The sequence below is a fragment of the Alternaria rosae genome (genome assembly GCF_020736505.1).
Source record: "Alternaria rosae strain MPI-PUGE-AT-0040 chromosome Unknown BKA58scaffold_7, whole genome shotgun sequence".
Lineage (NCBI taxonomy): Eukaryota > Fungi > Ascomycota > Dothideomycetes > Pleosporales > Pleosporaceae > Alternaria > Alternaria rosae.
Genome location: NW_025763576.1, coordinates 990,845 through 1,006,245, shown reverse-complemented (window position 1 = coordinate 1,006,245; position 15,401 = coordinate 990,845). Strand labels below are relative to the sequence as shown.

General features: G+C 51.8%; 4 protein-coding genes across 4 annotated transcripts; 3 read left to right on the top strand and 1 right to left on the bottom strand.

The window, feature by feature from the left end:
* Positions 1-350: 350 nt before the first annotated feature.
* Positions 351-4,246, top strand: BKA58DRAFT_441646 (uncharacterized protein; the record flags this gene model as incomplete). The annotated part of the gene is made up of 5 exons (XM_046173832.1): positions 351-1,049; positions 1,097-1,452; positions 1,500-1,651; positions 1,703-3,426; positions 3,473-4,246. 5 exons carry the CDS (start codon positions 351-353, stop codon positions 4,244-4,246), a joined length of 3,705 nt encoding a protein of 1,234 aa, XP_046023300.1.
* Positions 4,247-4,779: 533 nt separating this feature from the next.
* BKA58DRAFT_208446 (uncharacterized protein) lies at positions 4,780-7,062 on the bottom strand. Its single transcript, XM_046166000.1, has 2 exons — positions 6,109-7,062; positions 4,780-6,062 (listed from the first exon to the last, which is right to left on the bottom strand). The coding sequence occupies exons 1-2, from the start codon at positions 6,878-6,880 to the stop codon at positions 4,903-4,905; spliced, it is 1,932 nt and encodes a 643-aa protein (XP_046023299.1). The 5' UTR covers positions 6,881-7,062; the 3' UTR covers positions 4,780-4,902.
* Positions 7,063-7,171: 109 nt separating this feature from the next.
* On the top strand, positions 7,172-10,870 carry BKA58DRAFT_364206 (peptidase family C78-domain-containing protein; the record flags this gene model as incomplete). Its single annotated transcript, XM_046168842.1, has 6 exons — positions 7,172-7,383; positions 7,464-8,259; positions 8,304-8,771; positions 8,818-9,212; positions 9,261-9,297; positions 9,383-10,870. Exons 2-6 carry the CDS (start codon positions 7,636-7,638, stop codon positions 10,868-10,870), a joined length of 3,012 nt encoding a protein of 1,003 aa, XP_046023298.1. The 5' UTR covers positions 7,172-7,383; positions 7,464-7,635.
* Positions 10,871-11,204: 334 nt separating this feature from the next.
* Positions 11,205-15,346, top strand: BKA58DRAFT_208403 (two component histidine kinase 1). Its single transcript, XM_046165999.1, has 7 exons — positions 11,205-11,633; positions 11,692-11,942; positions 11,997-12,920; positions 12,972-13,124; positions 13,170-13,443; positions 13,497-13,564; positions 13,614-15,346. Exons 1-7 carry the CDS (start codon positions 11,554-11,556, stop codon positions 14,870-14,872), a joined length of 3,009 nt encoding a protein of 1,002 aa, XP_046023297.1. The 5' UTR covers positions 11,205-11,553; the 3' UTR covers positions 14,873-15,346.
* The last annotated feature ends 55 nt before the right edge of the window (positions 15,347-15,401 follow it).

Sequence of the window (15,401 nt, the reverse complement as noted above, 5' to 3'; positions counted from 1 at the left end):
TTGCCTCGCTGCAGCCACAATCGTCCTTCATGCCTCCATTGGCGCAACCTCAACCTGGCCCTGCCCTCGGCTGCACGAGGCTGAGAATACTCGATTGTGGTTAATATGAGCCCCGCTCGCGCGACTGAGGCTCTGCCATCCTCACTTACTGCTTCCCGTCTCGTCTCATCTTGTCACGTCTTATTCCTTCTAGCCTCCACTGCGCGCATGCCTTGCGCAATCCACCTGAGCTCCACTCCCAAGATCGTTGGGTACAAAAGCGATAACACCTAGCGCCGTTTCGGTGTCGTGTCATGTATACTCATCCATAGGGCCTTCACAGCCTGATGCTTGGTTGGAACCACGTCACGATGTCAGGCGCATACCAGCAACAGCATGCCTCTCTACCCATCATAGATGAGTTCAGAGGTTTGTTAGAGTCACAATGGACACGCGAAGTCGCGTGTCACAACGAGTGCGGTTCGGATAAGTCTTGCCGCTGCCAGCGCAAGGTTGTACACGTTCACGCCCTCGAAGCATGGTGGAAGAAGCAAGCCTCCGAAAGCCCTAAATACACGAATTTACAGCGCTTTGTCCACGACATGCCACTACTGCCTCGTCGGAGCCTTCCAGTCAGGTCTACAAAGATAGATGGTGCTGGACAGTCCTGTCTGCGCGTCTTCAGCCTGCTTGTCAGACAAGGACGCGAGCACTTCATCGACTGTTTCTACGAGGCGAATATGTACGATCACTACATCGACCGAAATGAGAACTATCAGAGACTTCACGAACAGCTATCTGGCGTCGCACGACCAGAAGAAGTAGATGCCATCATCGAAGATTTCCACAAGGAGAAATGGGAATACTGTCCCTTAACTTTGACTTTGGACATGGACACGAATCTGCAAGGCACTAAGGTCATTCCTCCCTTCTGTCTGAAGATCAGGCTTCCGGACAAAGGAGGCACTGCGTCAATATACTGGGTGGCCATACAGAGAGACCTTGTATCCGATAGCGCGCTCGCATTTGCCTTAAAAGACTCACTCTACATTGACAACATATATGGAGAGGTAAGCTACGCATGTATGTACCCATGGAACATACTGACAATTCTCAGTGCTACCAGATGGTGTTGAAGTCTTACTGCGGTAATAAAAAGCAAGATTTCGAAATGGAGAAGGAAGCATTTTCCGGCTTACAGTCGAACGTACAAGCTCCTATACTACGGTGTCTGGGCGCTTACACCCATGATCATGGTGAGGGCAAGGAACTGGGCAAGACATACAACCTGTTGCTGGAGTACGGCGAGAACGATTTGTACCAAGCATGGGCAGACGAAACCAACGTTCCGCCCGTGCAGGCCCAGGAGATTCTTCAAAGCTGGAATTCGCTCTTCGAAGTCGCCAGCGCCATCCGCCATCTTCATAATCTGGAATTTCCACGGGGCAAGGGACAAACTTGGAAGTTCCACGGGTATGTATACATGATTGTCAGGAATTTTCACCGCTGACGTACACAAGTTGGCACGCAGATATCAAGCCAGACAACATCCTTAGCGTCCGCGGACATTTGAAGCTGGCTGACTTCGGCTTTTCAAGCTTTGCGCCTGTAGTTGAGGGCCACGACGGCTCAGAACAAACGGAATTGATACGAGGCTATACAAACACTTATGGTAAGTCCAAGTAGTGGCAGGGGTATGGAATGTAACGCTCACTCCTTGTAGGCGCACCTGAAGTGACCCGCATGGAGCAACCGGATGGCACATTGTCCGGGGTTTCACAATCCATCGACGCCTGGTCTTTTGGATGTGTCTTATCATTAGCTGCGACCTGGACAGTGCTAGGATTCCAAGGCATCCGCCAATACGAACGTCTCCGACGACTATCATCAGCAAACAACATGAACGGTCTTGCACTAGATCGATTTCACGATGGTTATGATGTTTTACCGGAGATAGGAAAGTGGCACAATTATCTCCGTGGGCATCTTCGCGCCTCCGATACCACCACAGAACTGGTGTTGGACTTGACAGAAAGTAAGTTGCTACGAGGAGACGCAGCAGCACGATGCAATTTGGGCGAGCTCTGCAAGAAGCTGCGAGAATTGAGTGGTTATGCCGAATTCAAGATCAAAGGCCTCGAAAAGGTCTCAAAAGACACGGACCCTGCAGTCATGAAGGCCCTCTCTAGTATAGAGAACGAAGCTCAACTCCAGATTTCGTCTGAACCAAGGGCCAACCTCCTGCAACAGCCACTTTTACAGGTCAATCCTCGGGAGCGGGCTTCCATGCAGATAAACAAGAAAAGTTTGATCAAAAACAAACCTCTTGGTCAGACGGCGCATCGCAAAGAGATTCTTGAGAAGAAACTCGAGGCCTGCTATGGCATCAAGTTAGATGATGAGCCGCCGCTTGCGGAGGGCAACCATAACGGTGCTGTCACACACAGTCCGACTGAATCAACTTTCTCAAAGGAACTGGAAATCACTGTTCGCAAGATCAAGCCCAGAAATCCCCAGCTTCGGACCGACCAAGGTCACGCAGACACAGACCCCCAGATACCAAATGGCACCCATACATACACGACGAGCAAACATCCTGCGACGCCACCACCGTCTTGTAGGCGCCAAAATAAGACTTCTGGCCATGGTATTGGCCATTACGAAGAAGAAGCTTTCACGTCGTACCCGCCTGGCAATCCAGTCGATATCGGTTCACATGCCAGCTCCAACTTGGGAAGACCCACTCTACAGATTTTGACACCAGAATCGCCTTCCGCGAAGTACTCCGCCAGATTCACACAGCCCAAAGGTGCTTTAAATCAGCTTTCTGCATCTGCAGATAGGGAATACATGATGCATGATTCCGACATCATGGCTGGCATGGCTGGAAAAGAGGTGTACACGACAAAGTCCCCTTCACGCACACCCATCCATGTCGGCATTGTAGGCGACGCCGAAATCAAGAATGTGCCCTTCATGCGCGATTCTATGAATCGCCAGGTTTACCAGGAGAAATCTTCTGTCATGTTTGATACGAGTCCTACAAGCCCCTCCTTTGACGATAGACAAGTAGATGAGTCGAACGTTGGCGCCTCCAGTTTTACTCAGGCAGTCGGAAACTCTCGCCCTTCAATAATCGTTTCACGAACGGGAGATACTCAGTTGTCACAGTATGAATCAGCGGCACCCAATTCGACCACTCACGTTTCCGACAAGCAAGCTCTGTACATCCCCACGTCTCCAACATTTCACGATGGCTCTCTGCTGCCACTTCCGCAGTCTGCCCTAATTTTACCCTACGATATCTGTCTGAAACGAAAGGGTATGGATGCGCAGGTCTCAAAGGGGATTGCGAAAAGCATTGCAAAAGTGAAGGGTAAATTTGGCTTTGAGACTAGAATGCGCGATGCCAGCCTGGCTGAAACCTTCAGTGACCCACGTGAGCTTGTAAGCGAACTCTAAGGCTTTTGTTTACCCAGCTAACATGTTGCAGGTCATTGTTGTTGACAACGGGTGGACCATGTACAGGCACTGGCCGATCGCGACGTTCGTCGCGCAAACGCTCGCCATGAACGCCGCTGGCCTAGATAAGGATGGCTTCGACCTCAAGTTCACGGTTGATGGTCACACCCATAATAAGAGGTGCCTAAAAGGAGATTCTGGTCGGAGAAGGCTCAAGAGAGCGTTGAAGGCAGCGTGGCCAGAACAAAAACCGAACAGTAATGCCACTACAGACATGGCGAAGGTTTTCAGAAACATCCTGAAGGAATGGGATCACGTCGGACAACCAGCCACAACACTTCTCGTCTTGACTGACGGCGTCTGGTCAAAGGAAAATACCGATATCTTCAACAAAATCATCCTCGATATTGCGCGGCTGGACCAACGAAAAGGCGGCAACCGGCACTTCAGCATCCAGTTCATCCGATTTGGCGATGAAGCTCCCGAAAAGGGTCGCCTAGAGTGGTTAGACGACCATTTATGCGCCGACAATAACATGAGGGACATCATCGATCACTGCTCGTGGCGAGCCGAAGTTGACAAAATGTTCACGGGTAGCATTGAGGTTTATGCCGACAACCACAACTTTGTTGATCCACCCATGTTGTACGACTACGATGATCTCGTTGGTCTGTTCAACACCTTCAACAAAGGAGTCGACGCCCTGCTTTCACCAACCGGTAACCCATCTCAAACGCCGTCGCGAGCATCGAATCGGTCCTCTTTTTCGTCGCACGTAGGATCACTTGCAGACGCCAGGACCTAAAGACGTTGATGGAAAATGTTTTACGTGCGAGTCGGATGCACTTTTATCTTCTCCACACGCCTGCAACGAGCCGACATGCTCATGCATCATGGTTCTTTCCATCATTTTCGCATGCGCTACGACGTTCACGCCTGTATACTATTCATTGTACATACTCTTTCTTACCTTCTGGACTTGGGCATATCGCCGTTGGAGCATTATACCCATGGGATTGGCATCCAGCATTTGATTTTCTTCTCTTATCGCATGGTGCATGGATCACAGCGTCATCCTCATCTTATCCTTGAGAGGAGCCCGCATACCTAATTAGACTATGCATTTGTCTATCGAGAATGACACTGGAGGGTCGCTTGAACACACGTAATGCAATACATCTCCCGTCTGTCTTGGTGCGCGTCCTTTTTCTCCTACAGATGAGAGACATAACCGAACTTCTTCCTCTGTCGGCGTGATGAGAACCAGGTTCATATAGGAAATCATTTGTTCGACTGGCCACCGAGGGGAAGACTCCATGTCAATTCAGAGCCGGCTTATGACGAAATGGTGCACACGCGAGACAGGCCAATAAGTGCTTGAAAGTGTGTCGTCGGACTTATTTATTTACACGATGATCGTACATACAAAGGGTACAATACCGCCATCACCGAACGAGGACCTCACCGATGCACATATCTAAAGCCGATCCTCTTCCTCAGCGCCGCACGCTCAGACAGCTGCTCCGCAACAAGGCGAACACTAGGCTTCTCGATCTTCCTAACGCCCTCCCTCAGATATCTGCTATGTCTCGAAGCCGTGCGAACGGGGTCTGGAGTGTACGGTGTCGCATCGAACCTGCGAACCAGCGGTATAGGCTCGACACGAACGTCCTTTGGGACACGCCGACGAGCGCGTCGTATGATTTCCCTTGAACGTATCGATATCGTCGGTTTCACTGGCTTGTACGAGTCGACGACGCGAGCAGACGGTGCTTCGCTGGGAGGAAGGGAAATGAAGTTGTAGGCCGTGGTGTTAGTGGCACGCTTGCGACGGTACGTTCGGCTTGTTGTTTGTGTGCTTGTGGGGTTTACTTCTCTAGATGATGGTTGAGAAGTAGTTTCACTGGGAGTAGGTTTGTTTGGAGTCTCACCTTGGGGCTGGGATGGAGGCTCAGAACTCGTCGGGGACTCGGGGTTCTTGGTAGGCTCTGAGCTTGGAGTGGACTCTGAACTTGTAGTAAGCTCTGAAGGTACCGGCGAGTCTTGGGATGACCGTTCGCTCCCTGATGCGATGTGATTTTGACCGCTACTTTGCGATTTTGGCGTCTTCTTGGTACCCGCGTGGAGTGCTGTGATGTCTGGCCTCCTAGAACCGGGTCCCAGCGGTTTCGGCTTATCGGTCGATACCCTAGGTGCTTTGTTGGTGCGTGCTTGGATTGCTGAGGTCTTCTTTACTGTGGTGTAAACAGTGCCCTTGACAGCGACACCTCCAGTCGGCCCCTCAATCCATACATCGTATATACTGCCATTTTGCAATTTCTTCTTCTCCAAGCCGCATATGCGCATCTCCTCGTCGCAGTACAGCGGCGCTAGATTGCGATACTCGATGGACTCTAGATCTTGCTTTCCCTCGGTCTGTGTGTACAGGTGATGCTTCATGGTCTTCAACATGAGGAGCAGGGAGAGAGGACCATGGACTAGCAGGTTGCGGTGGCCTTCGACGTTGCGAGCGTACTCCGGATCGAGGTGTATGCGATGGGCGTTGAAGGTAAGAGCGGAGAAGCGAAACAGGAGGGCGCGGTCGGGGGTGAGGGCATGTGAGAAGTCTGGCTTCCCAGGGGCTATAGAGAGTCAGTGGATAGTCCAGAGGTTTGCCAGAGTACGCACGCTGTAAATACTTCACGGTGGCCATCTGGCCGGCTTTGACTGCCTCCAATTCTGCAGCGGTGCGCTCTTTGAAAAAGACCAGGTTACGCTCCTCCTTCACGATGGCATCGCCCCAATCATCGCCGTCGCGCAACTGCTGCTCGAGATAAGTCTTCAGTTTGCGGCCTCCATCCTTTCCTAATTTTCCATGCTTCGCACTGTACGCTCTCCCTACGCTGTCCACCCGTGCAAAGCGCCGCTCGATCGTGACAAAGATCTTGGCAGTGTCGCCTTCCCCATGCAGTCGGACATGCTTTATGTGCTCCGTCCCAGACATGGGAAATTCGACTCTAAAACCGCGGTTATGATCGTAATACTCGTCGGGTCGTACTTGTATCGAGCCGCCAGCCCACATGCGCCGCACCCACGGCCCGCCCGGGCTCTGCGACGCGTCTGTTCCATCTGGAAGTAACTCGGGAGTCCGCACCGCGGGATTGAACCATATCAAGTGATGGCCAAACGGCACCATGCGACTACGCACACCTGGGGCATAGCACCATTCTCGAGGTAAGAAGCCCGTGATGGTTTGCGATAGCTTGAATTCGTGCGGAGTGGCGATGAACTCAGGAAGATGTGTGACGTCTCGCTGCAACATTTCGGTGCGCAGCTCTTGGAACCACGGCGGGTCCGCCGAATTGGCTGAAGAATAGCATCGCAGCGATATTCTTCGCCATTGCGTGCGATTTGCGTTAACCCAGGCGATCCGACGTGCGCACGGCGTCCGGAGCAGCATTGGGGAGAAGGTCTGTGGACATCGCAAGACCCGCCACAGATGCTATCCTCGAAGTCTTGGCGGCTTAATGACGTAGGCGACATGACCGTTTGAATGCCCATCACGTATACGTAGCTCGGCACTTCACCTATAACAACCATTGCTCACCTCTGACATTTGCCAGTCTTCATATACTACGCGCTTGAGGAGTTGTGAAGATCCAGCAGTCATGCCAATCCAATCGCCAATGTCATGCGCGGCTGACCGCCTCGCTGCGACCCACTTGTTAGCAACACCCACCATCTTCACACCGATATACCATGGACATATCTTGCATTGAACTCGCATCCCAAGTTCAAGCTTGGGGTTGATACCGTGTCACGCGTCTTGGCGTGTTTGTTTGGATTCCTCTTTCGGCTATCCACGAGCGTCGCACCTTCTTCACGTCCACCCCGGCTTAATCTTCACCGCCAGCGCCATCGTTTCCTTGCAAACAACATCTTTGCCTCATAAGCGAGCCTCCAGTATGTGTGCATTTCACCAAACTCGTGGGTTGCTGTTTCGTCTGCGTCTGAACCGCGTTCGTTATGCTAAGCCACGGAAGCCCACAGCGACTGCCACAACATAGTCAGCCGCATACGCACGAGGTGACGGTTTCCATACGCGTGAAGAACGAGTCACCCCAAATTGTCACTCACTATACATCCGTAGGACAGGAAAGTGCTGGGCACCATCTTCACACTCAGAATATCACCTGCACAGCGACGACGAGCAAGATGGAGCTTCTGGAGTGTCCCATGTGTGACTTCACCGTGCTTCAGAAAGATGATTACATTCTGCAACTACACTTCGAGCAAGTGCATACCGAGAACTCTCCTTTCGTGATAGAGGACGACCCAGAACCGTTACCACCTTCGTTACCCACCAGGCCTTCCTCACTCCGCCACGACACTGAGGGTACGCCTTCCTCCGACGATTCCGAAGAGGAGGAAAGCACCACAGTGTGCCCTGACCCCAACTGCGGCGAAGTCGTTCCTCTCTCCGACTTCAACGATCATCTCGAATACCACAACGCAGAAACTTTATCATTTGACGAGACTACAGGAAAGTATCATTCTCATCATTCATCCGCTAGTATGCAAGACTCGACCTCATCTCGTCGTTCCCATGCGAGTCAGGCAAGAACCACAACATCCGAGCGAAGTTTCAGCACAGACTTTTCAGATGCTTTGAAAAGGACTGATGCTCACGGCCGCAAACCGAAGAAGCACCCACATCGGCATCGGCACGACACAGATGACAGCGAGAAGAGCACCATTGGAAGGAGTATTCTGGGCTTTAGTCCTTTCACGAAACCCGATAAATCTGTCAAGCCACCGATCAAGAGTGCTCGTCTAGGTGTAGGTTGATCATCTTTTTGGCAAAGCCTAGCTGATCTCCGCAGAAATCCGAGTTGGGACCCTACGCTTGGGAGAATCGAATGCCTAGGTGGCTGCACGACCAGCTAGATGCTGGCCCCAAGATCACTGCCGTCAACCGTATCGGCCGAGATGGCCGCCTCATCAAGCATGATCAGGTGCAGAACGAGACGCCAGGCATCATTCCTATCCTCGCGCAACTATCTGCTCTTGATCGGACTGTGAAGGAAGCATATTACTGTCATCCGTCGACACTCCACGTTGGTAAAACTCCAAGCGAAGGTGGCTTCTGCGGTTATCGGAACATACAAATGCTGCTATCATACATCCAAGGCGCCAAGGCTCAAGGCTACGAAGAATTTCCGGGACGGCTGCCGACTATCCTGAAGATGCAAGATCACATTGAAGATGCTTGGGACAAAGGCATCAACTCAATTGGCCGTGTTCAGACTGGCGGTATACGTGATACCAGAAAGTACATCGGCACACCAGAGGTGACATCTTACTCACCTTCAATTGTTCTCTACTAATATGTACTAGGCCCAAGCCTTTTTCCTCAACTCGGAAATCAACTGCGCTGTCGAGCAATTTAGCGACAATAAAGATCGCGCCATTGCAGCCCACGAGCTTCTCCTCGCCGCCATGGAGCGATACTTTGCCCGAGCGGCTGCCAGCGACGGATCCAATGTCTCCAAGACTCTTCTGCCGCCTATCTACCTTCAGCAACCAGGTCACTCTATCAGTATCGTTGGTTTTGAGCGCCGCTTTGATGGCTCATGCAACCTGGTAGTCTTCGATCCCATGTACCTCACCAGTCCTGCGATGCATAAGCTGCTTGGTCGGAAAAACATCAGGACGGCTCGACCCGAGGTGCTGTACGCATATCGTCGCGGAGCTGGAAAGCTCAAGAAATACGCTGCTTACGAGATTCTGATGTACGTTCATTGGTCGATGAGCGTTTGTCGCATGCTGACTGAACTCAGGCTCACTGCATCACCGCCTTTGTTTCCCGCTTGGGATGTATGAGCATCCATCCTCAAGCCTGATTCTTGCATATCATAGCATAGCCCGTTTTGATGATCTCTACTGAACATTTCTCTTCTAGGTACTTCGTCAATTCCCCGAGTGTCGCTTTGTGTACGTCTTTTTCCGTGCACGCACCCTCGGATACGATGTCTATCCAGAAGACTACTTCCTACGGAACTTTCCGTGGCAGCAGTACGGTGGACTGTGGTGTTGCGACGATGCTCGGTTTGCCCGAGCGGAGCCGATGAACCCACTCACAGCTTTGGCTCTACGTCGTATCACGGGCGAAGGATCTTCAAGCTCCAGCAATACCAATAGTCCCACAAGTCCCACAAGCTTCTTCACAAAGAGCTCTTTCCAGCACATGCCAGCAGACGAGTATGACCGACTTCCTTCATGGGTGGGCTCGCTCGACGGTTCGGCGAACAGCTTTGTGAGCGCACCACGACATGGTGACAACAGTCCTATTTACAACACGGGTGCACTGAGCGCCGCTTTGCCTCAGCCCAGGGCAATGAAACCACAACTGTCACTTCTGACGGATGTCGGAAGAAAGTATCCGGGATTTCCTACGCCATTGTCCCCTACCCTGACGGCAAATGAGGCTTACCCTTCGCCTGCATCTGAAGCTGGAAATAGAGCTGCAACATCTCGCACTATGAGCCCTGCAGTACGTACAGTGAGCCCAATGAGCATCGATGGCTCAGCCACGTGCTGGCCTTCCCTTCGTTGCGAGCCTCATGGACATGATCAGCATGCGTTACAGATGGGTCTCATCGACAATGTTCTCTTGGGTCCTCAGCAGCTGCGCAATGGATACCACACTCCATCAGCATCATCGCAAGTCGTTACAGGTCTCGCGAGTCCTCCGGTCAGTCCATTACGATGTGTATCTCCGCATACGACTATGCTGAAGAAGTTGGCTGGAAAGCAAGGTTACCAAGACCTATCGCCAAAGTCCATGCAGGATCTAAGGCTTGAACGCGAAGTCCATCCCAGCGCTCGCAATCTTCACGCGTACCCAGCATCTCCTCCTTCATCTATTTCTTTCTTGTCAGCTTCCCACCGTCAGCTGGCATCGCCTTCTTTTGCCATCGCCAACGGCGTGGAGTCGGAGGCCACGTCACCCATTGATCCCTCTGGTACCATGCTCTTCTACACGTCTAATCGCAGTGTCGATTCGGGTCTGCTCGGCGTCTGCCCACTTTCTGAACCCCAGGTCGCTGAGTACAGATTTTGGCGTCCCTGTGGTCGGCGCATCTGTGGGTTTGGTTGCGGCGGCGCGAATGTAGGCGAGGCGGCAGCTGCAAAGCGGCTATTTCGACAAGTCGAGGAAGTTATCCTTGAGGTGGAGGACGAGGTTGTGGACGACGATGATGCAGGAGTGACGCAGAGTGAAGAACACAAGCATGGTCTTGATGGCCAGGCTGACAACAGTACGAGTGACGCAGGTCACGCCAATGGAGATGACAAGTTCAGCACGAGCATTTGGGCAGGTCGGCGGCTAGTGATGGACTGGAACCAGTTCTTGTCAGGCTGCGAAAGGGATAGCATCGCGCAATTCTGATTGAGTGCAGATGGGGTGAGGGGTATTGCTACGTCTTTATTACTTGGCGGCATTGCAACGGAGGTACTCGGGGGTACTCTGAGGTACTATGGGGTTCATTACAGGGTCGTGATGGCGAGCCTTTTGTCTTTTGAGTTTATCTACAACACTCGTTCACTACTTGATTACCCCGCATGGAGTTGTGTTGTTTACCGTTCCTGTTGTGCCTTGTCGGGCGCATGGTGCCTTGTTCAGCTGCCCAAAGACGCAAGCGAGGCCAGATGTGGCGTCCAGATGTCTTAAGGCATAGTTCACAACACTAAAATGGCGTCTGGTTGTCAAAAATCTATTACGGGGCAAGTGACGTGCCTTAAAATCCGAGTCAAGCTAGGCCTGACGACCCAATCGGCGATGATAACCAGCTAATCACCCAGCGTGTGCAGCCAGCGCTGCAGAGATCGAAAACAAGTATGATCTGCCGGCCTAGACCGCGTAGACTCTTGTACTCATATGTCCTGTTCCTCGCCCCAGCCCTGGATTCCCATGAGAATTTCGCCGTCCCGGGTCTCAGGTCGCCTCTTGACAGGCACGCGCTCGTGGGGTGTGGTATGACGTCACGCGGATCTTCCTTCTCTCAGCACGCTTCTTCCTACCACCTGCTTTCGCTTTGAGACACGCCGAGCGCGTTCGCCTGCATCTGCGCCATGGAGAACCTTGACAAGTTGTCTGCGACGGGTCTGCCAGTGTTTGATCTTAATGCGGAGAACCTGTGGCGCAAGGACTGGTGAGAAGACGACCAAGATGCATGCGCTCCTGCTGGGCCCGTACTGACAACCACCCAGGACTCAAACAGCCATCGGCGCGCGCGAGTCGTGGCCCGTTGCATTGACATGTCTCGTCAACACGTGCGTGCTGCCCATGCCCCACTGCAGCGCCATCTTTTGGGGCCAGGACCTGGTAGTTATACACAACCTCGCCTGGGAGAAGGCACGGGGTGGTCTTGATGGCCAGGCCACCCTCGCGCGCGACAGCTACGGCCATGAGGCGCTCGGCACGCTACGAACGGTGCTGAGAGGGCGAACGGTCAAGGTGGGTAAGCATCAGACTACGACCATGTTTCCCGCATCCAGCCAACTGACCCTTTTAGCCGCTAGGTATTTCCTCAAGGACTTCGCCGAAGACCATGACACGCAGCTTCTCATCAGTACCATCTTAGACGAGGGTGGCACACGACAGGGCGTATTGGCCCAACTGCTCGAGAACCGGCCCGTAGACCACTACATGCCCATCGAGGGAATTGATGAACTATCGCGCCAGAATCCAGGGAGGAAAGTCAAAGACAATGAGTCTCAGCAGAAGGGCAAGCACAACAGTAAAACCAAGCAGGCAGATTCCATGCAGACCAACATGTTCCAGCGCTTCGCCGAGCTACTGCCCAATGGTTTGGCCATTCTCGACCAGGACGCCGAAGCCATCTTTGTGAATGACGGCTTCTTCAAGCTGACCACGAACAAGGGCAACAACGAGTTTCGATCGTGGCCGGAGAGCATCCATCCCGATGACTACGAAGACGTCATGGCTGCATATCGCAAGGCATTCGAAAGCCGCACAGAGCTGCAGATAGAGTTTAGATGCGATGTCGCTGAGCCTGAGGAAATGAAGTCCAAGGGAGAGCAGTGGAGACTTTTTTTGCTAAAGCCTCTAAGTGAGGAGGCTGATGCTGGTTTTATTAGCGCCGTTATCGACATCACCGATATCAAACATGCCCAATTAACCCAAGAGAAAGCTGCGAATGATGCCAAAGAGCGCAAGGAGCAACAGGAGAGGTTTATTGACATGGTTTCCCATGAGATTCGTAATCCTCTTTCTGCCGTCCTGCATTTAGCTGAAGAAGTGAGAGAGATTACCAAAGAAATCGGGGCGCAACACGAAGACCTCCACGACCAGGTGGCCGATATCTTGGACGCTGCCGACACTATACTACTTTGTGTCTCACACCAGAACACTCTTGTAGACGACATCCTATCTTTTTCTAAGCTCGACTCTATGATGTTGTCCTTAGTACCCCGACGTGAGTTTCCCCACAATCATAGCGCATGACCGTTTCACTAAAAGATCATAGCAACAAGACCCAAATGGGAGTTTTCTCAAGCACTACGAGTCTTTCATTCGGAGTTCAAAGCCAAGAATATCAAGTTCCACTACGCCATGGACGTTTCATATGAAGAACAGAAAATTGATCATGTCGTAGCCGATCTGAACCGCATGAAGCAAGGTGAATGATTCGTGCTCTTTTCCAAAGATATACTGACGTCTTTAGTACTGGTCAACTTGATAACCAACGCCATTAAGTTTACTTCCAAGAAGAATGGCGACAGGAACATCACTGTATCACTGGGTGCATCCGTCAAGCGTCCTACCTCTTACCCTCCAAACGTCATCTATTTCAGTGAAGAGAAAGAGGCTTTCCACCTTGATTCTACAATGACATCGGAATGGGGCTCCGGGGCCGCCATGTACTTGATGGTAGCCGTCAAAGACACTGGCATAGGCATCAGCAAAGAGGGTCAGGCCAAATTGTTCGAGCGCTTTAGGTACCTTGTGCACTCTCAAACACATGTAGCTTACAATGCTCACCACATCACAGACAAGCGACGCCCAAGACACAGGAGAGATACGGTGGTTCAGGCCTTGGTCTATTCATCTCACGCAAATGTGAGTTAATGTGTTTGCTTCAAACATCGTCTAGCTAATTTATCTCCAGTGTGTACACTACATGGTGGAGACATTGGCGTGAGTTCAAAGGAAGGAGAAGGCTCAACATTCGGCTTCTTCTTCAAAGTACGTCGCGCGGTCGACGGAAATGATGAGGGGCGACCGTTGATACAATCTCGAAGCAACTCGGAATCTTCAAACACTTCCTCTCGCCCAGCAGAGTCTGGATCGCGGCCGTCTCGTCCACCCATCAGTCGTGCGAACTCGAATCTCTCAAGCATCAAGGAACGGAAGAACGAGCGTCCAGAAGCGAAGACGCTTGCAAGTCATGGCGGTGTGGATACTGAGGATGTCGATCCTTCACTCAAGCATCCACCAGTAGAGAATCATCCAGAGGCGCATCCGGATTCAAACGAAGATGCACGCTATAAAGAGACGGAAAAGGCTACCGAGAATATAGATACCGTAAAACCAGAGATGGAAAGGAAACTACCCGACCTAAGGAGAGGTGAGACGTCACGCCAGGAAGACGATGCTAAAGAAGTTACGAGATCTCAGAGCGATAAACGCAACGAAGACACACATACCCTTCTCCTCGTCGAAGACAACCTTATCAATCAAAAAGTGCTGCGGCGACAGCTCCAATCCCGTGGATTCCAAGTGTTTACTGCAAACAACGGACAGGAAGCCATCGACGCGGTCGCCGAGCGTGGACAATTGGCGGACAACGGCCCCAACGATCGCAATTACTTCGACTGCATACTCATGGACCAGGAAATGCCTATAAAAGATGGCAATGCGGCGACACAAGAGATCAGGCAATTACAGGATGAGGGCAAGGCTGGATATAGTCACATCCTCGGTGTATCTGCGAACGTACGGGAAGCGCAGACTAACAGCATGCGTGCAGCCGGCATGGATGACGTCATCTCCAAGCCATTCAAGGTCGACGATCTGGTAAAGAAAGTTCGTGGGTTGGTGCTCAACGGCGGTGGTGGTTCAAAGCATGACAACCGGCCGAATGGTGTCTCAGATACAGGGCAGGGAGACAAGAGCGGGAGTCAGAAAAATAAGAGTGACAACCAGAAAAACAAGGGCGCCAGCCAAGAAGAGAAGGGTGGTCTTCATCCACAAGCCGCTGAACGACGCGATAAAGACGGCCATTCGGATAACGAAAGAGAGAACCTTGATCGAGGTGGCGAAAGGTCGAGATCGCGAGCCAATATAAGAGAAGGATCCTCGACGAACCAACCAAAGTCGCGCGCCACGATAACCGAAGGATCCTCGACGGACCAGCAAAATTCATGAGTACTATAGCGTCCTGGCGTGCCTAAGGTACTTGTATACCCGGATTTGGGTTGCACGATGTTGTTCTCTGCGGATTTCCAGGCTCAGGATTGCATTTGCACGGTGTTTTGGATTCGGTGATCTGGACTCAAACGTATGGAATGACTGGATGAGAAACGAACATACGGATTGAATCGTATTTATAGAAGGAATTGAGCGTTCTGCGGGGATGGCGGGAGAGGCGGAAGAGAGGTGGTGGCAGGCATCTCTGTAGCTGCGTCGCTTGTTATCCGCTCCCTTTGGGGATTCCGCTAAGGTTGATGAGACATGATGTTTGCGCATTTATAAAGGGACTGAGCGTTCAAGTTACCTCTTGAAGTATCTCTGAATTAGAATTCTACACTATTGTTTCGGGTAGATGCAATGCCAGTGATGCCCAGCATGAAAATCCCCTAAACTGAACAACAAGATTTACTCACCAGGCGCCAATTCAGGCTCGAGCGCGAAAATTAGAATAAGAATAAGAAGCATGCAAGTAGCGCATGAGGGT